The following is a 26,440-nucleotide window of genomic DNA, read 5'->3' as shown; positions in this document are numbered from 1 at the left end:
TCTAGAGCATATTTCTCAGTGATGTGTGTGTGGAGAATGCAGTATAGGAAGGCTTAAGAGCATATTTCAGCAGGGAAATAGCCCTCCTCCTTCAAAGCAGCAGCCTTACTCTATAAGCAAATTATTTCAGAACAGTTTCCTTCAGGGATTTCATTAATTCTTTGAAGCCAAAGTCTGGCTGTGATGAGGGTAGACTCCAGGGGTGAACAGCCCCCACCTCTCATCCCAGATGGCTGCTGAATGAGCCAGGGAGGTGTAACATACCCTTCTCATGTTTAGCACTTACCCTAGCAGCTGTTCCCCGGAGCTAATTCAAGAGTTGCACGTCCTCGTGGCCAGCCTGCTGGCCAAGCGCAAGGGAACATCAGCCTCTGGGATCCAGCACCTGGAGAGGGCTGTTCTTAACCCAGCTGGGGTGTCTGCTCACAGAGGTGCAGGGCAGCTGCCAATGCCAGTGCTGTGGTGAGGGCACACCATGGTAGTGTTGGTGCAGCTCTCCAAGGCTGATTCCTGCACTGCAGGGAGGGGCTTTCTCTAGCCAGGCACTTATCTCAGGAGCTGGAGGCTTTGCCCTGGACCAGCTGCTCCCTTCCCACTGCCCCAGGAAGGCTGTGGGTCCCCACAGCAGCTGACGTGTCTCTCACTGAGGAGAGCACCAGAGCAGGGTGGCATGGCGAGGAGAAGGCGAGCTGGAGCCATGGGCACATCCATCTTCCCGTGCCTCTTTGTCATCCTGCTTGCCAGGTGCTCCCCAGCAGGGTGTGCTGGGGGGAGTGACTCTGCATCCCACAGTAAGTGAGCTTCCTTCCTGCCTTGGGGAAAGTGGGTCTGCTTCAGGGAGTCCTCCTTACGCTGCACAAACGTGTTTGCTTGCAAGAGAGGTGTGTGAGTGAGCTTGTAAGGTTGGGATGCTTGTGTGTGTGTTGGGGGGATCCTCTTTGAGCTGCTCCTTGTGTACACTCTGCCCAACCCTGCCCTTTGCTCTGCAGGCACAGCCAGCACCACAGACAAACCCATCCTGTTAGACAACATCCCAGATGCCGAAGCCTTCATCAGTGGTGCAGAGGTGGCAGTCATTGGATTCTTCCAGGTGTGTTCACAGCACCTCCCCTCTGCCAGTTGTGGGCTCTATCCCACCCTGCTGAGAGCATGAGGGTGGATGTGGTGTAAACACCTGCCAAAGCAGCTGTTGTCCCAAAAGTCCCCACAGTGCTGGGGCTGTGACAGGCATGTGGAGGGATTGGGTGATGAGTAACAGAGAAAGCACAGGAAATTTGGTCTGTGCATGGAAAAGGAGATGGAGCAAGAGAAGAAGATGAAGGAGGTTGTAGGAGCCCTGGAGCAGGAGAGAGGGAAATGCTGCAGGGGAAGGAACAAAGAAATGTACACGGTAGAGAAACAGTGTTGGTGAGGGGTGAATGGGAATGTCAGTTATTTGCTGTAGTCAGCAAAGGCAGAGGAAAGCACTGCCTGTGTGACAGGGATGAGGAAGCCAAGTCTCAGGGAGAAGTGATAGTGCAGGCCCACTGAGGTCTGAGAGAGTTTGGGCCCAGGCTGAAGCCTCTTCGTGGGGAGGATGTAGGCATTGTCTCTGTTTCACTTCTTTGTTCCCCAGAGTAGGAGTAGATACCCTTGAGACCTCTGTCTCTTTTTATCTAAATTTCACTGAATTCAAAGCTGAGCGACAGCTATGAGTCCCTTGCCCCCCCCCCAAACGGCATGAGTATTTTTCCTCAGAAAATAAAAGGAAAGCATTTATTGAGCTACAGCACTGTAAAACAGAGGCCTCTTTAACAGGATCCTTTTCACTTTTAAGTCCCCAAGTTGCACCTTTTTCCAGGTTTCCTTTGAGCTCTGTTCTGCTCTTCTGCTGTCCACACAGTGCCTCATGTCAGAGAAGGCTTCAGACTTTCAAAATCAAGTCCTTCTGCAAGCACCTTCCTCCTCCTGCCCTGTGCCTGGGGCTGGAGGGCAGCCTAGGGAGGGCATCGTGCTCTTGGTGCAGGGCAGTGGCATCTCCCAGGCCAGCCCAGATACCCCAGAGTGAGTGAGGGCCGATGGTGCTGCCTGTGCAGCGCGGCAGCAACAAGTCCGTGAGCTGTGAGTGCAGGAGGCTGATGCCCCAGGGCCCTGTAAGCGCTGATCACAGAGCCCCAGCCGCCTCCACTTCGGTGCCTGCAGGCGATTGGAGCTCCTTGGGGGTTGCTCTTGCGGCGCTAAAGCTGCAGTGCAAAGCAGGCAGGCAATCTGCACACGCAGAACGAAAGTGCCGAGAGTGCCGAGGCCTCCTTCCCCGAGGGCAGCAGCTGGGCCTGTGAGGCCTCCTTCCCCGAGGGCAGCAGCTGGGCCTGCGGCAGGGCTGCGCCCCGAGCCGCCTCCTGAGCTACAGCAGGGACACGGCTCCTTCTCAGCTGAGCCACTGTGGCCTCCCTCTGCAGGACTGCATTCTTCAGAGGCAGACGGAGCTGCTGCCGTGCAGCCCCAGTGCCAGGAGCACGGGGCAGCCACATGTCGGGCACTCGGTGCCTGAAGTGCGGCCGGGCTGCATTTGAACAGCAGATAAAGACGTATGTGTGCCATGAAGGCTTGGCTCTCGGCCTGAAAGCATATTCATCCAAATAAAGCCCGTGTTCTCCGCTCACCATGAATTACTTCTCTGCTGCAGCCTCTCAGTGCGCTGCAGAATGTGGCTCGGCAAGCTTCCCGTATAATGAGCACGGCCTTCCCGACTGGGAACAGCATGCCATGATGGAAACACAGCACACTGCTCCAGAAACCCTGCGTGTCTCTGAGAAAGGGCAGTGCTCAGCCTGATTAAACCCCAGGTTTCCCAGGAATGCTCCAAAACTCAGCGAGATTATTCCCACCCTCGGCTTTAGCGTTCTCACCAGAGCAGTTGATGCATTGGCATTTCCAAAACAGGTCATGAGAGATGTTTTTCTTTGGACGAACAAAGAATTTTGTTTTCCATTCTCTCTGGGCTCACAAACAGCTGAGCTGACAGTTCAAACTAAAAAGAAAAACAAACCAATTTCCAAGCAGAGACCATGTCTTGAGAATTTACATCCAATAAATAGAAGTATCAAAAATACATCATTAAAAAGTTGGGAATGGGAACAGCAAGGAAGGCTTTAATACAGGCAAAGGATAGCTGTAGTTAATGCTCTCTGCAAGAAAGAAAACGGACCTCAAAATACTGAGAAATCGCACATTTCTATCCCTTGATGTATCTGAATTAGCTACTTTTTACAGGACGTATCTAAGATGTCCTTTTAAAAGGAACCATGATACTGATAAGGCAAGGTGCTAAAAATTTAATCTAGAATCAAGGTTAGCATTAAAATGGCGATGTTTTTATATATGTATATATTTTGGAAACTCACACTTATATATACATGCATATATATGGATATATATATTTGTTTGTTTTGTTTTGTTTTGTTTTGTTTTGTTTTGTTTTGTTTTAACGAGCTATGTTCTGGCGCCTCCTCAGGGGCTCAGCACCATTCTGGCGGGTTGCTGAATCCGCAGGAGGCGGCGGCAGTGGCCGCTCCCGCGGGGACCGAGCTGCCGGCAGGTGTCGCGCTCGGTCCGCCCGCGGCCGCGGCCGGTGCCGGTGCCGGTTCTGGCTCGGTCCCTCACCGTCCCTGTTGTGCCCGCAGGACCCGCAGAGCCCAGGAGCGGAGCAGTTTCGCCGTGCGGCCGGACAGGTGGCGGAGGTGCCGTTCGGGCTCAGCAGCAGCGCGGCCGTGCTGTCGCACTACGGCGCCGCGGAGAACACCGTGGTGCTGTTCCGCACGGTGCGTGGGAGAGCGGCGGGGCCGGGGGCATCGCGGGCCGCTCCCTCCCGGAACACCCTGCCAGGCAAAAACCTGCATCTCCAGCATAAGGGTCTGGGTCCGGGTCCCCGGCGCGCTGGTGTGGGTGGGAGAGGGTCTTGGACGAGTGCATACAGCAGTAAAAAGCATAAAACGCATCTCTCCTTAGGGCAAGCCAAAAATAGGGTTCTCATTGGCAGTCAGGCTGCCTGCCCACCTCAAAGTACATCCCTCTTCTTGCCCCAAAGAAGGCTTTTGCTTTTCAACTGCAGAGTGCCTGTCACTGAGAGATGGAGAGTTAATTACACCTGGTAAGATTCTCCTGTTTAGGTGTTTGCCCTACGGGTCTGGGTCAGCATCCAGAGCTCTGCAAAGAGCAATGCCTGTGTTTCTACATGACCTGCCCGGAGCTTGGCATTAACTTGGATGGGGTTTCTGTGGTTTTGGAAAGAGTCCTGAGACACATGAAAAGCGTCTAGAGTCATGTCACAATGGATCAACCCAGCAGGCTTGATACCAAAACTTGGCAAGTGTCACTGCAGGCAGGCAAAGCTGTCTCCTAGGGTACAAAACTTTTCCAATGAAACAGAAAACACATCCAGACTAAGTCTCTGCAGTTAAGAGATGCTGTGCCACCCTACACTGTGGTTTGCAGACTAATTTCCTAAATACACTTTAGGCATTAGAAGTCCTGCTTTGGAGTTTCTTAGGGATGGATGCTGTGCTAGATCATATCTCATGACTTCAGCTCTAAGTGCAGGTAGCTCAGTATAGCCTCATTGTAGCTATATTTGCTGAAATTTAAGGAGATGGCATTGGGAAGAGCCATGTGCTTGCTGCAAAAGTACCAAGAAGAGCTAAGAGCAAGTATTCTACTGGTTACATCAATTTCCCCATGTTGCTCCTTCTTGCACAAGCATGGCAGGGGCAAACTGCAGAGGTAGGTGTGTCTGAAGAGGAACATCGCCCCAGGCAGCACAAGATGTCCTAAAAGCCAGTGAAGTGTTGTGACACCAGACCTCTAAGTGCTTGAGGTGGGGAGAAATGGGTACACACCACATGTTCTAGGGAAACTAAATATGGCAGCTTGGCCAAATTCTAGATCCAGTCTGTACAAAGATTGGACAGTTTGTTCTCTTTTCCCCCCTCATAATTTCCTGCACCATGTTTACCACTGATATTATCCAAATGATTAAAAAAGAATGATCTAAGAGTGAGCAATAGTTAGGCAGATCCTTTTATTTAACCTTTTATTTGCTAGATGTTGCAATTTTCAGCAACACCCATTTCAATTTTGGTTCTTAGTCATTGTGGTTTTCTTCCAAAAATATTGAAAAGATCCTTTGTTTTTGCACTGTGCAGATAGTGAGGATGGCTGCACTGGGAGAGAGTTTGATAAAATAAATTGTTTGGATTGTTGGAATTCGCATTATATTGAATATTCTTTGTTCAGAGCCAAGTTTTTGCAACTGAACTCTTCTTTAATATGGAAAAAAAACCAGCCAAGAAAACAATGCACTAGTCAGGTTCAAATATGGTTGACAATTCACTTGTCTGATTGTCAGTTTTTCTTAAATTATCAGACACATTATTTTTTTCTTTTATCCTGTGATGAATAATGTGTAGGAGTAAGAGGTCAGAGATAAAAAGGAATTTTAAAAGAACGGATACAGGAACTTGGAATCAAATACTCATTTGAAGGATACAAAGATGCGTCACCAGGATAGAAGTGAATCAGAGGCATAAATTAACTTTTTTCTTTGCCTTTGCAGTGTATGAAACACTTACAATGCTTAGAAGTTTAAACCATAATTACAGTAGTAGGAGGGACTGTGTCAACTGGTGAGACTTCTTTGTAAATAGGGGAAAGAAATAGATTTATTCTAGTAAGAAATCCTGATAGACCTAAAAAGAACATAGTTAACAGATGCTAACCACCTAATTATATGGAATGATAAAGACATTTTGACTATAGCTTCAACTATTAAATGCAGGCTATTTTCCAACCTTATTTTCTTACAAATATAAATGTTGAGTGCTGATTCAAGATGTTATTTTCCCCACATGGAAGTCAGAGGTTTCCAGAAGCCCATGAAAGCCAAGAGAAGACTTTCTGTAGAGTCCAAGCTGCTTCAGACTGGTTCTCAAGGCCTGTCTGATCTCACTGCCCAGGTGTTGCACTGTCCTGATCTTATTTACTTGAGCAGAGCTGCCCTTTCATGTTGTGCAGGAGGAAAACCTGTGAGAGGAATCAGGCCACACTGTCTGAAAATCACCAGTTTGTGTTGTCAGACAGGGCGGGTGACTGGTATCAAAGACCTTGCCAATGACCACAGAACAGCAAAAATTACTTTAGATGTCTGCACACCACTGGAAAAACTAACACAAAAACTTTCAGAGGTTGTCCACATGCAGAGAATAAAATCTGAGGTGTGCATGTGGACTGCTTCTCAGCCCCAAGAACCTCATTCAACATGTGTATCAATGGCTTTCAAATCCCAAACTTTGATCCTACTTCATGTCAGAGACCACTGCTCCCATGGCTTAGCTCCATCACGTCCTGTGGTGGTACTACACAGGAACCCTGCCCTTAAACCCTAGTGTATTGCTATCATTCAGTGGTGCTTTTTTCTGTTTATCAGGTCATGAAAATCTCAATAAAATCCCATCATTTTGAGGGGATGAAGTGTGGGGAGATGTGTGGCAGGATGAATTTTCCTCTAAAGCTGAAATATGCTGGGTTTAATATTTTTTTTTTTTCTTTCCTGCTGTACTGGAAGAAAAATCCTCTTTTTATTGGAGAGATTTCCTGCTTGCACAATGTTTCCAGGAATTCCATACCGGGCGATGCCAATGTTTATTACTTGTAGAAGAAACAGAATGAGCAGATGAAGATGTTTAAAAGGGACATAAAGCCAGTATTTATGTGAGGAGCTAGACTATTTAATGGCCTCTCTCCACAATGCCCAGAATAGTTTGTAGCTAATTCTCCCTGTCTCCAGTGCATTGAGAGCTGGTGGTGTAGGGATGTCTGGAGCCCTCAGAGATTTCTCTTATACCATGAGTTTGGCTTGTCCTTTGGAGGCTGGAGAAGGCTGGGAGAGCCTTATCCCAAAGTGCAGGCTCGTTCCTGTGGGTTCCAGAGCTCCAGAATGGTGATGGGAAGAGGTGGGGATTGCGCAGTGGGGGAGAGAGGATGGTCGTGTCCCAGGGGTGGGTGTCTCTGTGAGTGAGGGCAATGAGCACCTCTGGAGGAGGTGCTGGGAGGAGAGGACAGCTGTGACTGCAGGTGTCTTTCTTTGCCTGACTCCAGGTGGACAATGACCGTCGGGATCTGGACATGAGCAGCGCAGAGGTCGACGCCAAGAAGCTGATCCGCTTCGTTCGCATGAACGAGCTCCGCCTGGTGACAGAGTACAACCCTGTGGTAAACACCAGCTCCCTGCACCCTCACCCTGTGCTTGGCCTTCCTCTCATGGTACCCTCTGGGCCCAGTTTGCGTATCCAGATGGATGTGATAGTGTGATGGTGTAGATGGGATTGGGGAAGCCACACAGCTCTTCACTGCTGCTCCACATGTGGACTGGAAGCAGATTTGCTGGGGCATGAGTGTGGTGGGAGAGGAAGGGACCCATCGCAGTCCCTTTGGCTTTCCAGTAAATTTGGGATGTTGAGGGACAGAGAACTCCATTTCTTACTACTCTGCAGGCAGTGCTGCTTCCTCCCGTGGACATTTGCAGTGTTGTGCCATGCCTGCAGAGCCAGCTCAGCCAGAATGCCCTCTCTTTGACAAGCCTTGAGAAACATGGAAGCTCAAATGATCTGCTCTCAGAAGGCAGGATTTATGCATCATTCAGCATATAGGGCTTGGTGTAAGCCCAGATATTTGAATACATATTCAAGAGCAGGTTGGGAACTTCTCAAGCAAAATCTTTCCCATCCCTTCCATCGTTCCTCCAGAATTCATCAGCTCAACAACAATTACCACCACCAAATCAAACAAACAAACAAACAAACCACACACAAAATCAGGCTTAGAATGCTTCCATGTTGGCCATCTTCACTGGCTCACCCATCTGACTGGCAGTGGCAGGGTCCCAGCACTCCTCCCTGCTGCAGAGGTTGACCAAGGATTTAGGTTCTTCTGAAATCTTAGTGGTTCCCTGGTCTCTTTGCTGTGGAGTCAATAGGTATTAGAAGCCCCAGTTGCTGCAAGCCTGAGATTTTATCATTGCTGATGGGGTGTTTTGTGGCCTTCTGGATAGCTAGGCTCAGTTTGTATCAGAGACGAATGCTCCAACCCGTTGCAGAGCTATACCTTTTCAAGATAAACTCAAGGATCATCTAAGAGAACCCAATGCATTCAGTCAGTTCAGTTGCAACCCACCAGTAGGAGAGTATTTTGTTTTGAAATGTAATTTTTTTACATTTTTCCCCCAGTGAAATATGGTAGGAGTTTGTTTTTTTCCTGTACCAAAAAAAAAAAAAAAGTTTTTTCATCTTTAAAAGAGAAAATTACATTTTGAATTCACAAAATATTTCTGGGGACTGCTATGTCCTGCTCCACTGGCCTAACTACCCTTTAAGAATACCCAAGTCACATCAGCAGGGATGATGGTCTCGTCTTTGTAATTTCCCAGACCCTCTGAAGCCTTGGAGCCCCTATTAGATCCTTCTGCAATTCATGGGACAATCTCTCTTTCTTGATGCATTTCTGTTGATGCTTTGGGCTCTCACTGCATGGTGTCCTGTTTGGCACCAGGCTGTCTCCCTGACTGAGAATTCCTCAGCTGTTCAGCTCGTCCCCTCCACCCTGATATCAGTGCAGATGTTGTTGCAGTTTCTTTCCCAGATGCTCTGGAGCTCTATCAAGGTGCTGCAATTAACAGTGCCTCCTGCAGTCCCTGGCCCAAAGCCCTCCCAGCTTCCCTAAGGTAGCTTGGTTTTTCATAAATATTTATTCCCAGTACATATGCTGTTTGAATCCAAAAATGCTGCAGGTCAGCAGATAATGGGGTCACATGGCTCACACCAAGCGCTGCCAAGAGCTCCTCTCCCCATCCTGGGGCCCTTACTGTTTCTCCCACATACTTTAGAAATTTTTAGGCAATGTTTACCCCGTGGGTTTTTCAGGAGAGTCAGATGTTATGCAGCCCTGCTGATGAGTTCTGCTGATTGCTCTCGCACAAGGTTGTGTGGACAAGCACACCTTTGTGCGGAGCTGCTGGAGGAATTGCTGCTCTCTCCTTGTCTGCTCTCACCCCAGCCTTGTCAAGGCGCCTGCTGCTGGCGGGCTTCATCCTCACCTTCAGCCTCATCCTCTCCCATGAGGTCCTCTAACGCTTCCCAGCTTAGCTTGCAACCCCTCCACTGTTCCCCACCTCAGCTGCATGCCATGAGAAAAGTGAAGGGATACAAAATATCTGATAAATATTAAGCAAACAGCAGAGTCCAGTCTGCCAAAGTCTAGATGCTCTGTTATTCACAGCCCTTGCCAGCATGCACTCCCTGACCCCTTCCTTGTTACTCCTGGAGCATGTGGAAACTTTGTGCTGCCACTGGCGGGAGCTGCACAGGCTGTGCCTCTGTGGTTTCGGGGGCACTAGGGAGGCAGCAGGTCTGGCCCCACTCCTGTTTAATTTGAGGGAGAGGCTGCAGGCCGGCAGGAAGCAGACAGAAGTGAGATGAGGAGTGAGCGAGTTCATGGAGATGGTGCCGTGGCTTCTTGGGCAGTGCCAGCCCTGGTTCCTCACAGAGGGCCAGTGTGCAGTGCCCACCTGGCCCTTGCCCAGGGTCTTCTCTCACCGTGGGACACAGAGACAATTTTAACCCTCAGCACTCAGGAGTGTCCAGGCCCTCAGGCTGCTGAAACTGTGAACTCATCCCCATCCTACATACAGAGTAACACCAAAGAAAGAGAATGAGGACAAACACCAACCTTGACACAACAAATCCTTCCCACTTTCTTACTCATATTTCAGACAAGTGCTGGACCTCAGCGATTTAGGACACCCTTATATGCAGTGTTTGCTGGCCTTGCTCTTCACATCTTTAGTCTTCCTGTGTTCTGCCCTACTCCTACTCCTCTTGCCTAGTCACTGTCTTAAGGCCAGTGATGGATCTTTGTGGTCTTCAGACTCTTGTCTGGAGAATGAGCAAAGCCAGAGGGTTAAGAGCTTCTGCAAAGAACCCAGATTGGATCCCCCTGCTTTAAAGAAATCTGTCCTGCTTTTGATGCTGATTTGCAAAGAAGCCATAGCTGAGCCATGTCCCACTGACACTGCATCCAGTGCCAACTGAGTGTTCTCAGTCTCCTTGCCTGTGTTTCTCTCTGTGCTGGGCAGACAGCAGTAGGTGTGATGCAGAGCTCTCTGCAGTTCAACCTCCTCCTGATCACGGACAAGATGTCTCCAAAGCATCCCGAGCGAATGCGCAAGTTCCAGGCGGCGGCAGAGCTCTACAAGGGCAAGGTGAGTCCAAACAGAGAAACAGGGGCTGGTGGGAGGAGAAATTTTCTGCCATGAATGGGGAGGGCATAATCTCCTCTGAGAGTCATGAGAGCAAAGGTCAAGTAGCAGGAAAAGAGGATTATCTGGATAATTAAATGGACAGGCTGGTTCTGTTCACCTTTTGCCAGTTTGCCATCTCACGGGGTAAATCCCCTCTGTATCCTGCTCTCTGCTCTCCTGGTGAAACATCGGGGACTTTGTGGCTTTTAGCCCAGTTTTGTTCCCTTTTACGGGGAGAGGACGCACAGCTGCTGCTCTTCAGTCTGGCAACAGTTGTGCTCTACTGATGTGAGAGGTGAATTTGTATCTACAGCCTGCAGAACGCCAAGGCAGCTTATATAAGTGACCAGAGAGCAAATAATGTCAGTGCTTCTTAACCCTTTCACTTCTGGAAATGGCTGTTTTAAAGGAGCTGCAAATGCATTGCTTCGATTTCCCACACTAAGGTGATGAGATAGATGAGGTGTATCAGAGAAATTTTGTCTGAATCTCATCCCTCTGGGAACAGAGCTCCCCAAACAGTAAATCATCCGATGTCTGCTTCTCTGCCAGCAGCTGGATTACAGTCGAATTTGTGTCCAAGGAACAGAGAAATGAACTTGCAAGCAAAGGAGGATTGGGAGCAACAGGAGGCATTTGTGTCAAGGGAGAGCAGCAGATGGGAGGGGGCAGAATGTCAGAGAAGTGGGGAAGGATGAGTTGAGAGCACCAAGAGGTCTTCCTCTGGGAATTGTGGAGCTGGAAAGATTTGGAATCTGATAACTAGAATATCTGTATGCATCTGGTTTTGGTATTGAAGGAACAGATTATAAATCAAGAATACCCTCACCTTTGAATTCAGGGACCACCTCAGATCCATGCAATCTCAAAAGTCTTGAGACTTGCTTAAGGCAGAACTACTTTGGAACTTTTATGTCTTTCCTAACCATTGTCAAGAGACTAGGCAGAAACTATATTTCAAAAACAAAAGGTGTCTTCAAAAATGTTTTGCTTTGATGAATATGTAGTTATAAAAGAAAACTCATTTATCTGTAAAATTCCATTTATCTATTGAGATGTATGTTAAAGGGACAAAATTAACACTGTTCTCCATGAGAAGCAGAGTCTGATACAGGTCTCCACCTAGCAGTTACTTCTTCCAACAATGAAGTTTAGCATCAGTATCCTTTGCTGATGCAGCTGCATCTAGTTTACTGATACTGTTTAGCATCAGTATCCTTTGCTGATGCAGCTGCATCTAGTTTTCATGTGACTTGCCTAGATCTGAGTAAATAGCTATAATTTTCCTAGAAATACTTCACAAAACATTGGATAAAATGTTCTGCTGAAGTTCAGACAATTTATGAATTCTCAGCAAGCCAAATCTTTGAGTTTTTTTATTTGTTCAGGCACATTTCCAAACGAATCAGTCAACAAGTTTGCCAGAGTAAAGTACAAGCATTAGAGATGTGGGGATTTGACTAATTATTTCCACTTTATTGCTGTGGTACTTGAAGTCACAGAGATGAAGTGACCTAGAGTCTAATAAGTTATTTTTCCCAAAGGAGTGGCACTGAGGAGTAAATTGTGTTTTGGACTGCCCTCCTAGAAAGGAATGAGTGAGAGCTAAGATCTCTCTGCTTGGATTTTAGGTCTGGATAGAAAGGAGTAAGCAGAGTGAAATGCCCACTTGGGTTTGTCCCCATTGCTCTGCCCTATAGAAAGACCTGAATTAGTTTGGGTGTCAGTGGCAGCCACTGCACAATGCCATGAAGATCCCTGCTGGCTAATTTTCCTTTGTGAAGTTATGTGTTGTTGGAACTACCAAGTTAATTGAGGTTTGCTTCAAAATAAGTATTGATTAGATTTTGCCTTTCAGCAGCTTTCAGTCTGAGAATAAATGCAAGATTCTTGACTTGAATTTTGTTCAGGATTTCCAGTGAATAATTCCTGTCCTGTGGGACAGTGGTGAAAGGTTTGTTTGTGCCGAGGGGTCAGTGGTACCAGTGGTTTGAGCAAGGAATCATTGCTGTGCAGTGGAGAGATTTTCAGGCTCCTGTGAGCACGTTCCACTGCATCCAGCACTGCTCTACAGTGACTGCAGAGTGCCAGAACAGACTGGGGGTACTTGGGGTGTGCAGCATTTCTACAAGCCAGTAGAACACAAACAGAGCCTCAAAAAGGATCCCAAGCAGGAGAAGGGGAACTGATCCTGTCACTCATCTCTGCTGCACGCTGATGGAAGAACAGTCCTTGTCATTGCCATCACCAGTGGGAGGGAAAAGAGAAACTTGTCGCATGGACAGAGAGATGAAGAGGAGCTGATGCTGATGATGAATGACTTGGTTGGTTTTTCTTAACCCCAAAGAGTGAAGAGAAAACATGGAATTGTGAAATAACTGAGGTTGGAAAACATCTCTAAGATGACTGAGTCCAACCTTTAATGGATCATGAGGATGTGATTCACCTGCCAGCTTCTGGATTATGGTTCTTTCACCTCTGGTTTATGATATTTTCACTTCTGCCTGAGGGACAGCTGAAATTTTCAGCTGGAGGATCCATGAGGCACGATGGTGAGGACTTATATTTGAAAACAGTCTGAATTGCACCTGGAGCAACAGTCAGTGCCTGGAGGCAGCCTAAATTTTCTAGATTTTATTGTGGAACCTGAACCCTGTATAATGTTGGAGACAAAAATGCAAATAATAGATGATGTTAAACCAGCAGAAGCTGATCACAATAAGAAGAAATATGGTGGTTTTCTAGCACTTTTTGAGGAACAGTTGTGGGTGGATAACAGCTAACAGAGTTCAGAGCACTGCAGCTGTGGGAATAAATCCCCAGCCTTCTTGGATATTCAATCAAATATGTGCTTATTTGAGAAAGTACTGCCAAGAGTCCAGGCAAGGAGAGGAATTGCGCTGGAAAGGAGATGTCAGGGTTTGAATTGCTGAGCCAAATTAGAATACTTATATTCAGTTTTCTTTCCACTGTATCAGAGTATAACAAGATAATTACAGCTGGTGTAACTCATGGGTGTTTGCAGAAGTCTCAACAAGGTGATGTTGGGAATAACAAACGCAGCTTTTGTTGCAGCTGACTTAATTTCCAATGTCAAAATGATTTGGGTAAGGATGTTTGTAAACTCCCTTTTAATTTTGATGTAGGTCCATTTAGAATTGGAGTTTGAGAAACTCCTGTTGTCCTTCAGGAGTTGTTCCATGAAAATGAAAAGATGATGCCCTTTCTCTTGCAGACAGTCATTTGTACAACTTTTATTCTTCTTGTCAGACACTGAGGGATCCAGAACTGAGAGAGATAATATTTAGAGATGCCTTTTTTAGCCATAAAGAGAGAAGCCTGTAAATACAGACTTTTTATCTCACTTAATAGATATCTGCAGTAAAGTTGGTTTTATAGCTGTCTTTTATTTTAAATTAATGACTGATGTTTTTGTTTTGCATTGATGCACTATGATGTAAGAAATTACTCAGACATCAGAATTTGATCTTTTTGCTTATACAAAACAATGAAATTCAGACCTCTGAAGTTCAAAGTCAAATACTGGATATAAGGCTTCACCATCCTTTCTGTTTGTCTTTGTTGGAGGAAAAACTAAACAATGGCCAATTGGTTTCTATCATTGCAGTGCTATTTTCAATTAACTTTAATTCCCTGGGCAATAACATCATTCCATATCCACCAACTTGATTTTCTAAAAGCACTGGGCTGGGAATCAAGTTGTTAAGACATCAAGACAGCACCAGTGTAGAAAATTTATGAAAGGTGGTTTATTGCAAGTGACAGTGCACAGAAAATATCATGTGTGAAGGGGACATTTTGTGTGAAGGGGTTTCTCATTAATGCAGGATATCCTTCAGTGCCTGAAGCAGCAGATCTCTGAGCACAGGCAGGAAGATTGCTACAAAATGAAAAAAATTATGGAAATAATCTCAGAATTTAAAACACCAACCAGCTGTTGTACAGGATGGTATGAAATGGAAAGGGAACTTTCTGTTTGGGATGGAACTAACTGATCTCTAGCAGTGACATTAGAGTTGCCATTATGAGTGGGATTTAGTTTTGGTGAATTCTAGCTTTGGTGGGTCATCTGAATAAATGTTTTAGGCTCTTTTTAGTACTGAGAGAGAAACAAGGGCATATGCTTCCTTCCCTTCTAAAATGGGTGGAATTAAATGCCTGTCACTGTTTATTGTAGAGATTATGCAGATGACTGACTGAGACAAGACTAGGATCTGGATGGCAGAGGTCAGGCAATGTGAATCCTGCCTCATGGTCAATGTAATTTTCCATGGTTACTGTGTTCATTTTTTTATGATTGCAGCTGATTGGGAATCTCAGAACAAAATAAATTCCTCATGAGAAAATTCCAGTTCCACAAGATGGCATCTTGTCATGGAAATGTGACAACTGAGAAATTTTCTTGGTTTTCAGCTGCTGTGGAGATCAGGCTTCCAGTACAGTGGCCTCTGGGCCAGCACATCCTCCCTTCTGCCCCACAGGTGTGACCCTGAGACCACACAGGTCCTGGCTGGGCTCCTGGAGCACAACCAGCAGAGGTGGGCCCTTCTCCCGAAGGAGGACACATCCCAAGTCACAAACCTCCCGGGAATGCACCATTCTCATATGCATTAAGGGGTCTCCTTCTGAGCTACAGTGGCCAAGTGCAATTGCTCTCTTTCCCGTATTTTTGAATGTAGGCAGAGAAGCAAACTTTGCTGTGCTTTGGCACACTGTAGCTCTGTGAGCCAAATGGGAGTTGTTGACAGAGATCCAAGTCAATAACTCTGAATGACTTGATGGTGTCTCAGCCTCTCTAGCTGAGGGGCCAGATTGTGTGTTTCTGTTTGCTCCTGTGAGAAAGAAGGCATTTGGAGTTCTAAATCTCAACTTTTTTGCTCTTTTATTCTTACTCTATTCTTAGTATTCATGGATAAAGTATGTAGATATTTTTAGTTTTGGGTGTTTTAGCAAAGTCTGGAAACTTGATGAAGTGAAGAATATTGACTAACATTTATTCATGTTACTATTTTAAAATACTATTTGTCTGTTTTAAAGGTGGTGGAGATTTTGTATAGAAAGTGATGCAACAATACTTTTTTAATTTTAATTACTTCTTCTTTAATGTTTGATTTAAAAAAATATTGTTGTGTAGTCAATCTCTTATGGAGAAACCCAAAAGCTGTTGAATGCACCATGAAAAGCAGTACCGTTTACTGTACTGACACTCTGAAAGTGCTTCCCTCCCACACTGGCCTCTGTTTCCAGCTTTCTAGTTGAAAAGAGAGCCCTAAAACATTTCATACTGCTGTTCCATCTGAAAGCCTCTTAGATCATGTCCCTAGACCTGTGAACCTTAAATATGTGACCCTTTTCTAGCTTGGTGTTTTTTCCTGCAAAAAGACAAATTAAATGCTCTGGGAGAAGTACCCCACCACCTGTCTCCTCACCAGCTTTTTGCTCTTGGGGCACAGTTGACTTTTGGAAGAAAAATTACAAATGGTGAATATCACATATCCAGTGAAAGTGCTGTTCCTGTTTCTGTATTTCACTAAAAAACTGAAGCTAAACCTTACAGCAGCCTAAATACCCTCCTTCCCAATAGACTGTTGCCTAGGAAAGCTTTCAGATATATTTGTTTTTGTAGAACATAAATTTAATAAGTAAAGAATTTAGTATTTATGAAGTTTATTTATAGAGAAGACAACAAGTTTGGACCTAACTTGAGTGTTCTTCATTGAAAAGAAAGAAAAACATGAGTCACAGCCTGGGAACTGGGCACATAATCTTCACATTACATTGCTTCATTTTTTTTTAAGCTCTTATTTTCTTGTGTAAGTGAAGCCATAGCCTTGTCCATAGGTACACTGAATATGCTAGGCCGAGTAGATTGCACAGGGTAAAAAGAAGATAAAATTACACATGCTAACTGGGTATTTTTTTCATTGACTTGGATCTCATCTGCTGAGGGATTCTATTTAATCAGGTCACTGATTAAATTGTTTAACTGCTATATTTACTTTCTCTTATGAATTTTATAATAATGACTGTAGGTCATTCTCATAATGTTGAGCTTCTCTCCTCAGGTCTGAATGCTCCACTGAGCTGGGCTGTATGGACATTTGTGTCTTGCCAAAAACTTCTGTTTCCCAAATCCTTGCATCCTCACTTCTGCTCACTTCAACATGTCCTTTGGTTTTGGTACTCTCATGTTCTTGTCCTTGCAGGCTCCTGATGCCCTGTACTTCATTCTCACATTCTTGCAATTGAATTTGATTCTTCCCACACCAAAACCCCTTTTTACACTGGGTCTTGCAAGGATGTGAGCATCTTATCCAAATAACATGCAAGTAATGGATTCAGCTTCTTTGACATTTGCTGTTAAGATAAAAAACATTTTGTTTCCTTATCTTTTAAGAGAACAGAAGCTAAGACTCCCTTCCTGTAATTCTGTAGATATATTTTTAAAGAAGGTGAAAGAAGACATTTTGTTTGGTAGTGTAAGTCTGGACTTCATAAAATACAGACAAATGTACTGCATGGAGCTGCTAGATAGTGGCCAAGGAAAGCATTGTTCTAACAGAGTATGGATGGTTTTCTCAAAATCTTTATAAAAATATCACTGCTAATCTTCATATGACCGCTGCTTGGGGATCTGTTCTCCATCTCAGCTTCTGTTTTTCTCACGTTTTCTTTTGTATTTCCACCACAGATCCTCTTTATCCTGTTGGACAGCAATTTGCAGAGCAATGAACGAGTACTATCGTACTTCCAGCTGAAGAAGTCCCAGCTGCCAGCTCTGGCTATATTCCACACCCCAGATGATGAGCATGAAGTGGTGGCTGTGGATGACATCTCCATTGAGCATGTACAGGAATTCTGTAATCATTTCCTACAAAGAATGTCAAAGGTAAAGGGCGCCCTGATGATTTTGATTACCAGGCTCTTGGAGAAGATTACTTCAGCTCCTTGAACTCCTCCCCATCCCTGTCACTTTCTCTTTCATGTACATTTCCACCTGAATATCAGAGAAACATTAGATTTAGGGCAGAGCAGAGGTGGATGTCTTTGCAGAGCCTCTTTCTTTATTGACCTCTGCCTTCCAGCAAGAAGAATTCACTGATCTCTGCAGCTGTATGAAGGTCTCTGTGAAGCATCTATCTTTTAGGAACAGTTAGGGAGACAAAGTGAAGGGTGCTTTTGGATGCTGAGAGGGGAGGTGGTGGATGGCAGCATATGAGTGCAGGTCAGAGACCAGCGGCATGGATAGGAATTAAAACTACCAGGAAGACTACAGAACAGAGTGTACAGATTGGGCCTTAGAACTCTACCAGTGGTCTCTGCTGGGAGAGGCACAATTAAATCTTCATGTTCATGCAGTGTTATAAGTTCTCTCTCTGTCAAAATTCATCCTTCTGTAGCACAGAGTCTTAGTGTTGTGTGACAGAAATGACATAGGGCAGTGGCATAGACAGCAGAGGGAGGCATTTGAGTTATTTTGTTTTCATTATCCTTATGCTGAGAAACCAAGTAATGTCAAAACTGATTTCATCCCTCTGATGTGTTTTAGAAAGAAGACAAATCTGAGGAGAAGCCCCCCAATGAAGAACTCTGATTCTTTCTCAGCCAAGAGGATGACTGTAGCCAGAGTCTGTTTCTGGTCTATGAAGAGTTCACTCTGCCTTACAGCTCAGCAATTCCTGAGCCAAATCAGTCGTGGATTCCCATCATCATTCCATCTACATACACACTGTCTGTCCTCTCCAGGAATCTCTTCTCTCGTATCTCTTCTCATTTGTTGGCTCCAGAGCTCTTTTTTCAGTACTTCAGGACCTCTGGTATTGTCCTACAATATGTCTTTCTGTGCCACTGTTGGAGCAAAGGGTGGCACAGTGAAATGACAATATCTAAAGTAAGGCTAATCTTTCCAGGGATCTGTTTCCCTCATTCTTTTGGGTTTTGGTGCCATGCTGGGATCCACTGTCAGCCTTGCCTGATACTACAAAGAGGTTTGTTGCTTGATATCACATGAAATTTTCCATTTATTTTACTAAATAAAGCAATAAGTGAGTGGCCTGAATTTTTATGCAAATGTTTTTTCCCACTCCCCTTGTCTTTCACTTAAGGACAAAGTCTCTCTTTATGAGTGGATAAACTCAAAAAACTTCCTTTCTCCGAGTGTACCCAAAGCAATGCCTACCCAGTCAGGTTGGTTGCTAAGAGTAATTCCCTATGGAAATGAACCCTTTGTCAATAGATATTTCCACCAGGACAGGAGATATCTGAAGTTTTGGGACCAGATCAGCACTAGGTAAGCAGGTCTGAGATGGTGCAGCAAAACTGAATGAGCCTAAGATGTTGCAGTCAGTAATCTTACCCAGGACAGGCTGTTGTGGATCAGAGCAAGGCACGTTCTCACCATCTGTATGGCCAGGGAAGAGAACTGTCTGCACCAGGTGACCTTTTGAATGAGGGTGTGTACAGGGATAAAATATATGTCTGAATTCTGCTGGATGCCCTTGTGGCTTTTGAGCATTGAGAGAAGACTGTAGAAGTACAGTACAGATGTTAAGAGTTGAAGGCTGTGCCCCAGAGAGAGGGGAAGGGTCTAAGGTGTCAGAATACCTTGCTGCTTTTGCCCTGGGAATGGGCAGAGGTTGTAGCACTGGGCTGGAATGGCCTGTGAATGAAGCAGCTTTGGTGTTATCTGTGTGAAGGTGTGAGCACACCTGAAACACCGGGGAGCCAGAGGGTCCCATCCTGGACCCTGTCACACTTCAGCTGTGAGGAGGAGACATGGCTCACCTCCCACTGGCCCAGAACCCAGGTAGAGCAAACTCACACCTGCCTTCCAGAATCCTCATGGCAGTGACATGTGATGGGCCTGAACTCCTGGTTCTATGCCAGCCCTAGAATGTGCAGGGCTGTATCTCCTGCCAAGAGCCTGCTCGCTTTCCCTCAGTTGGAAAAGTGTTCCTTTTTACAGCAACAGCTTGCTCCTCCCTAGGAAGGGTTTATTCCTTTCTCTGCAGTCTGACAGAGAGGGAGAGGTCTTCTGGGGAGACATCTGGGAGAAGCCTTAGCACAGTAGGTGTTTCCAGCACCATGCACATCTGTCTGTGGCCCAGATCAGAGTGTGGGGGCCCTGAGCTGCTGCACGAGCACCTGAAATCTGTCCAGGCCAGCTGCAGAAACTGGGCACAGCGACGTGACTCTTTCTCAGTGCTGCAGGGAAACCAAATAGGACATGAATGAAGTTGTGGTTCTGCAAACAAGCCTGAGAGTAGAAGCAGGGTCCCCAGTGACTGTGCTCACTGTGTACACAGCTAATTATAGGGATAACTTTTCAGGAGCTTATGTACACTGGGGACTTTAATTCCCTCTGTACCTTCCAGGGCTCTGCATCTAACCAACAAACTTGGGAGCCGCAAGCAAGGCACAGGAAAAGCCTCCTCCTCCTCCTTCTCCTCCTCCAGCAGTTCTGCAGTGCTTTTCAGGACTGACAGAGCACAGACAGCCCTGGGGTGCTGCACACAGATGTGCACAGATGTGGTGGCAGTGGAATGAGGGGGTCTGCCTTACTCCCTGTGCTCAAAGGCTTCTGCAGTGCAGCTTTGGTGAGCTTAGCCACTGCAACAGGGCTTTGGAGGCAGAAACCAGGGGCAGAATCATGTGCATGGGTCAATTGCTTGTTTGCTTTATTTTTGGGTCTTGTGCCCCATTGTGTGATCTCTGACCTGAACTTGTGATGGATGTGGCCCAGATGTTTTGTGCTGTCTGGGGAGGCTGGTTTGGTTTGCAAATGAAGGAAGTGCTAGATGCAAATTGACAGAGGGCAGGATGAAGGGGTTCCCTTTCCCCTCAGCACTGCAGACATACTGTGGTATGAGAACCCCTGCTCTGCAGCAGCATCTGATCTCAAAGGACATTCAAAATATCTTAGATGAAAGCTCCATTTGCCTAACAGGAAAGTGAGGCTGCAGAGGCGTGTCAGAGCTGCTGTCTTCACCCCAGGGAACAGGGAATTGGGTTGTATTGTGTAAGATGCAATTTCATATCCATCTTTGGTGGGAAAGGATTTGAACATCTCCAGAAGCTGAATGTTACAGAGACCTGGAGGTTCAGCAAGGGGACCAGCATTTTCTTATTTTATTCCCCGAACTTCTGTGTATGACATTAAACAATGAAGTGTTGCTTAGACATGAACTAGCTCCCATCTGCTTCAGGATGAACCAAGACTTTGTATATGAAAATCTGTGCCTCAGCTTTGCCACTTCGGTCCCACTGCACTCAGAGTTATGGCTCTGGCTGTGGGGGACTGCTGAGCTGCAGAGAACCTGCCTGCAGAAGGACTGAACAACCTTTGCACCTACTCTGAAGAAGAGGAGCGGGCACTGTAAGTGAGTCTGCCTTTTCTGCATTGCTCCTGCTCTTGGCAGTGCCTGGGAGGTGCTGAGAGGCCTCTGACAGCCAGGACAAAGAGAAGAAACATCTCCCAGGCCAGGCAGGCCTGGTGCCTTATGCATGGAGAGGTCAACCACCAGCACAGCAAGGCAGGACTGAACTTCTTCCTTTCTTCTAGCAATCCTGTCAGCTTTGAATATTTTTATTTTTAAATCTCTCAGCTATTTCCCAGAATAGCTATCACAGAAAGAAATTTATGGCGCCTAAGTCAGATCCCATCTCATGCACAGAAGTCCAGCACTGAGCTGGGCCTGAGTTCCCGGGACAGGGAAGAGACAGTGATGATTTAGAATGACACATGGTAGGAAAAATTATCCTCTTTATCATAAACAGATGAAGGGCATGGCTGTCTGACACCTCTGTTCACAGAATCACAGAATGGGTCTGGTGGCAGGGACCACAGTGGGGTCATCTGGTCCAAGCTCCCTGTTCTAGCAGGGTCATCCCGCAGCACATGGCACAGGATTGTGTCCAGATGGTTCTTGAATATCTCCAATGAGGGAGACTCCACAGCCTCTCTGGGCAATCTGCTCCAGTGCTCAGCCACCCACACCATATATTCAGATAAGTATCTCAACACATCCTTATACTCAGATAAGACTTCCTGTGCACAAGTTTCTGCCCATTGCCTCTTGTCCTGTTGCTTGGCACCACTGAGAAGAGTCTGAATCCATCCTCTTGACACAACCCTTTCTGATTACAAACATTGATGATGCCTTCTTTCAGCCATCTCTTCTCAAGCCTGAGCACGCCCTGCTCCCTCAGCCTCTCCTCATGAGAGAGATGGTCCAGTCCCTTCATCCTCTTTGTTGTCCTCTGCTGGACTCACTGCAGGAACTCCACGTCACTCTTGTGCTGAGGGGCCAAGGGGAGATCATCTGGAAGGAGGCTAAACCAATACATCTGGGCAGAAATATTAGAAACAAACTCTTACTGGGGGACAGATCACAGGACTTGGTCACTCTTAATCACCTCCACACAGGATGATTTCCTCTCAGTACCACAAGTGACAGCCCACAGGACAGCACAGACCTGGGGACAGTTGACACAGGAGGAGGAACTATTGTCTGAAGGATACAGCTGGGACAGTGGTTTGCAGAACCATGAAAGAGGAGGGCAAGGAAGAGCCAAAGGCTGTTTTGAGAGGAGAGAACTTGCCCAAGGAGTGATGTGGCCAGCAATGGGTAAGGGTCAGTGAGGGAAGGTGCTGGGTGGATACCACGGAGAACTGATAATGGTGGAGAAGAGAACACTCAAGTGTTTTTTCTAAGGCTGTGAATCAAATACCTCTTTGACCCATTTTGGCTTAGTCACTAAGGAAACTTCAGAGGAATATTTTCAGTGGAAAAATCTGCAAAACCACAAGATGCACACTGAATAAGAGCGTACTTGTTCTCTCATTTGAATTTCTCCCTTCTCTGCTGAAGTGCCTGCAAATCCATACAGGCAGGCGGGTTAGTTGCATGATCTGTAAAGCAGCAGTTTTGTCTGGGTTAGAGGAAAGGCCCATGGATAGCTGCATCCCTGCCTGCACCAGACCTCCAGTATGGCAGCTATGCAGAGCTGCCCTCTGCACCCGAACTGCAAACAGCGCTGTGTCCTCCTCCCCTTGAGCTCACCAGGGCTCATTGAATATTCATGGATCACAACAGCCCCTGGAGAGCCCCACAAGGTGTCCACATCCAGGCTGAAATGCCAGCCCCATCCAGTCTCCAGCCTGAGCATGGGCTGTGTGAGCTCTCCAGGTTTCTCCCTACCCCTGTGTTATGAGTATCAGATATTCTTTGTGTCTTACACCTTCCTCTCTTCCTAGGCAAGAGCCCACATCTCATCATTTGTTAGGGATTAATGTAATTCTATGCCAGCCATGTCATGTGTTCTGTCTGTCTGTGTGTCTGTGTGTCTGTCTACATCACCAGCATTATTACTTGCCTTTTACCTTGCAGATGAGGCATTGCAATCTGTAACTTTCTCAGTCCAGCTTAGTACAGCACATCATTACTTCCACAGGTGCCAGAAGACATAGCATGGGTGCAGTCCAATTCTAGTTCCTTTGTTTGTGTGAGCAACTGCCGACAAATGTCAAGTCCTTGAATATTCTAATCAGCTGTCAGAAGAGCAGGATGGAAACTTGCAGTTTTTCTGTTTTCTTGCTCTGTTAGTTGCTGGAAGGAATAGAATAATCACCTCAAGAAAAAATGTTCAGCTGTTTTCTTCTCCCCTAAAGGAGGGGGAGAGAGAGGAAGAAGAGAGGGCTGTATGCCTGAAAGATTGCATTTTAAAATACAGAGGTGATGTTTTCAACATAAATCTGTTGTGCTCAGAGTATTCTTTGGCATCTTGGAATTCAATGTGGGTGTTGATCCTGGATATATCACGACTTCCCATTGCAATCAAGACTTTATTTTCCTTGGCCAATTTTTTCTGTTCTTTGGCTGAGAAACAGAAAAGACAGACAGTAACTTACCCCAGGCTGTTGATGAAGCCTGTAGGCAGAGCTGGAGACAGAGCCCAGATCTTCTGCATGCAGATCTCCTGAATGTAAGCCATATGGCCACACTTTCCCTTCACCTTCCCTCTCCCTGTGACTCCCAATGGCTATTTGCTGAAGTTGAAATGGCAGTATTTCACCATGAGTAGAAGTCTGTCTTGTTTTGTTGCTTGTTTGGCACAGCTGAAGCCAAGCAGATCAGGATTGTTGTTTTCCCTCCATCTCCCACTCCTTGCCAGTGAGACCTTTCCTCGTGGATGAACTTCTTTATTCTTTTGGGGTCTGATGGTGAATGGGCTTCCTGGCTGCATTGCTTTCTCCAAGCAGTTCCTATGCTTCCTTGGATCCCTGGGCATCCTGGGTTTCAGACCAAATCTCGTAGCAACGTTTTCAGGTTTTTTGCTCTGTTGAGATACTAGCAATAGAGAAAATACTATGTTAAGCAGATAATAAGAAGATATATTTGTGTCATCAATGTTTAAATGTTATTTTGTATAATTAGCAAATATTTGAATATTATTGTGTTTAAAATATTTTATTACAAAGATATTAAGAAGGCATATTTGCATAATCAAGAAGTACAGGTGGCAGGTGAGAAGAAAATGTGAATGAACCCTTGCTTGGTACATTTTAGTCATGGAAAGACAGTAGCAGAAAGGAAGGTATTGTTAAAGTGAAAGGCAGTTTCTCATGCTATAACTGAGGTAGTAATGCTTATATCAAATGATCAACAGTCTTTAAATGTTCATCAATCTTCTTTTCACAGACCTGTTCTGCCATCCAGGAGTCTGGATACTGCCATGCTTAATGGGGCTTTCAGGCGCTTCCATGTTTCAGGTCTCTAGCATGGGAACAGCACATCTTTGGAGTCTCTGCTGTGACCAGGTTGCTCACAGAGACACAAACCACTCTGGAGAGATGCACTGCTCCCACAGAGCAGCAGACAGAAACAGGGTATCCTGAAAATCACCCTGGTAAGATTGTTCTCAGGATCCCAAACCAGGATCTCTTCTTTCTCTTCTTTCTGCCTTGCTATCTGCAGGCAGCATGGAGACTTGAGCATACAATGCATTCCACAGGTTTCCTCTCAGTCTCCAGGACAGGGCTGGCTCTCACTGCACCCTCCTCCTCCCTGCTGGCCCCCTGTATCTGTGTGAGTGACAGCTCCTCTGACCCTGGTACGATTTTATTTCTCTTTTTGCCCATACCAATGCCCTAGAGGCAGCTCTGCCTCAAGCATAACACTGCTGCTCCCAGGAAAAGTGCCTGCCTTATCGTTTGTGCCCCAGGCACTCCCCTTTAAAAAGAAGAAATATCCTGTGCCAAAGGAGAACAGAGAGAACCCACCAGGCACCCTCCGTCAGAGTGGTGATGAAGAAAGACTTAAGCAACACAAGCAAATGGATTAGCACTTTGCCTGGGGCCCTGTTCAAAGGTTTCTGAGAGTGGTATTTCAGTGGACTCCTTCTTGGCAAGTCTGGCTTTGTGATTTGGGACAATAAAACTCTTCTTCTTCTAACAACAAAGATAACTGCATCCAGAACATTTCAAACTCAAGAAACTGCTTTACCAGCATTTTACAAATAGGGTGGGATTCTTTCTTTGGCTATTCCTATGGAAATGAGGAGATCTGTGTGTCTGCTTGTCTTGTCCCCACTTTCAAATGATCAGACACACCTGACAGTAGGGCAGTGGTCCCTAAGGTATTATGGTGCTACTGGCTTTGTGAGACCATGTGTTGGGCAGAAGTGGAAAGCTCCAGAACTGCATGATTAGGTTTTTCATGTCAGGACTACTGTAGTCTTACTCATAACATGCCCTCACATCCTTGCTGGGACCCTCAGGTCCCCCAGGATGAGCTGCCTGGAGCTGCTCCTTGCTCCTTGCCCATTGTCTTCAATGGTACCGATTTTCTCTGGCTCACTTCAGTGCCACCTTCCTGAACATTCATGCAGGATTGTTTACTTCAGTTTAGGCTGGGTTTATCTGAATGTCTGTCCTTATGCTGAGAATCCATCAAGCATGCAAACCCAAAGTTCCTGAAGTAGCTGGCTTCTATTTCTGGCCATGACAATCAGCCAAAGACTTGGCGCTGCTTTATTTATGTTTGTTATATTAAATCTGTCTGTGAATTTCTCTGTGACAGACCGAGATGTCACAGATGGGCAACATGTGTGGGAGGGGACTGTTTCTGGACAAGCACCATCCTCCTCTGCTTCTCTCCAAGCTCCACCACCCACTTAGAGAAATCCCAGGGAGCCCATTCCCCAGATCACTGACAAAAACAGCAAAAGCTCACACTAAGAGCAAGGACAATGGATGTTCCTGGGGCCCAGGAGCTTTTCAGGGAGCCCACACAATTTGGCAGAATGAAGCCACCAGACAGGCAGGGATAGGCAGGAAAAAACTTCAGCAAAAAGACATCAGGAATCCTTTTCTCTAGAGCAGCTTAAGGTAAACCCTGTGCCTCAGTGCTAAGTTTTGCATGGAGGAGGCAGAAACCTGATCTGAGATTTCAGGTGCTTGCTGACAGGCAGGAGAGAAGAAGATAAGCCACGCTCTCAGCTGTCATGCCAGCCTTGCAGACCTCTCTTCAGTGGCAGTACAGAGCTCCTCATAGCACTCCTGCTGCTGTTTCACTGATGGTGTCCCCCTCAGGAAGTGCAAACTCAGTTTGATAAATTATTTTCTTATGCTCCTACTTAAGATCTTCCCAGATAAGGTAATGACAGAGATTTCTATTTAGCAATCCAGTGCTGCAATAGAGGATTGGGGCAGTGACAGATCATTGTCAGAGTGACAGGACAGAGAGCCCAGAGAGATCAGACAAAGCAGAAGAGCTCCAGGGGATAAGAAAGAGAGTGAACTTGGGATGCCTGTGTGTCACTTGTCACCACCAAGCCCCATGTTGGGAAGGCCAGGCAGTGATAAAAGAGCCCTTGGCTGAGGGAGGTGCTCCTGCCAGAGCTCTGCTCCTGTGGAGGGCTGAGGACAGGCATATAGCCACAGGTCTCTCCCTCCTGCAGCTTGTGCAGCACTTGGCACAAACAGGACCTTAACCCTAATGAGATCCCCGGGCATCTCTAAGGAAATGCCTGTGCTGACTGCAGTCCTTACTGCTAATTTCAGGTCTCAAAATAGACAAGGGTCTGTTTAGG

At 46.1% G+C, this 26,440-nt stretch overlaps 1 protein-coding gene across 1 annotated transcript; it reads left to right on the top strand.

Moving 5' to 3' along the window:
- Positions 1-98: 98 nt before the first annotated feature.
- Positions 99-18,431, top strand: ERP27 (endoplasmic reticulum protein 27). Its single transcript, XM_005480733.3, has 7 exons — positions 99-791; positions 990-1,090; positions 3,663-3,800; positions 7,132-7,245; positions 10,163-10,288; positions 17,040-17,237; positions 17,898-18,431. The coding sequence occupies exons 1-7, from the start codon at positions 671-673 to the stop codon at positions 17,940-17,942; spliced, it is 843 nt and encodes a 280-aa protein (XP_005480790.1). The 5' UTR covers positions 99-670; the 3' UTR covers positions 17,943-18,431.
- Positions 18,432-26,440: the final 8,009 nt, after the last annotated feature.

Source organism: Zonotrichia albicollis, chromosome 4, assembly GCF_047830755.1.
Source record: "Zonotrichia albicollis isolate bZonAlb1 chromosome 4, bZonAlb1.hap1, whole genome shotgun sequence".
In the NCBI taxonomy this organism is placed as follows: Eukaryota; Metazoa; Chordata; class Aves; order Passeriformes; family Passerellidae; genus Zonotrichia; species Zonotrichia albicollis.
The sequence above is the reverse complement of the archived record's forward strand: the minus strand, read 5'-3'. Positions and strand labels throughout refer to the sequence as shown.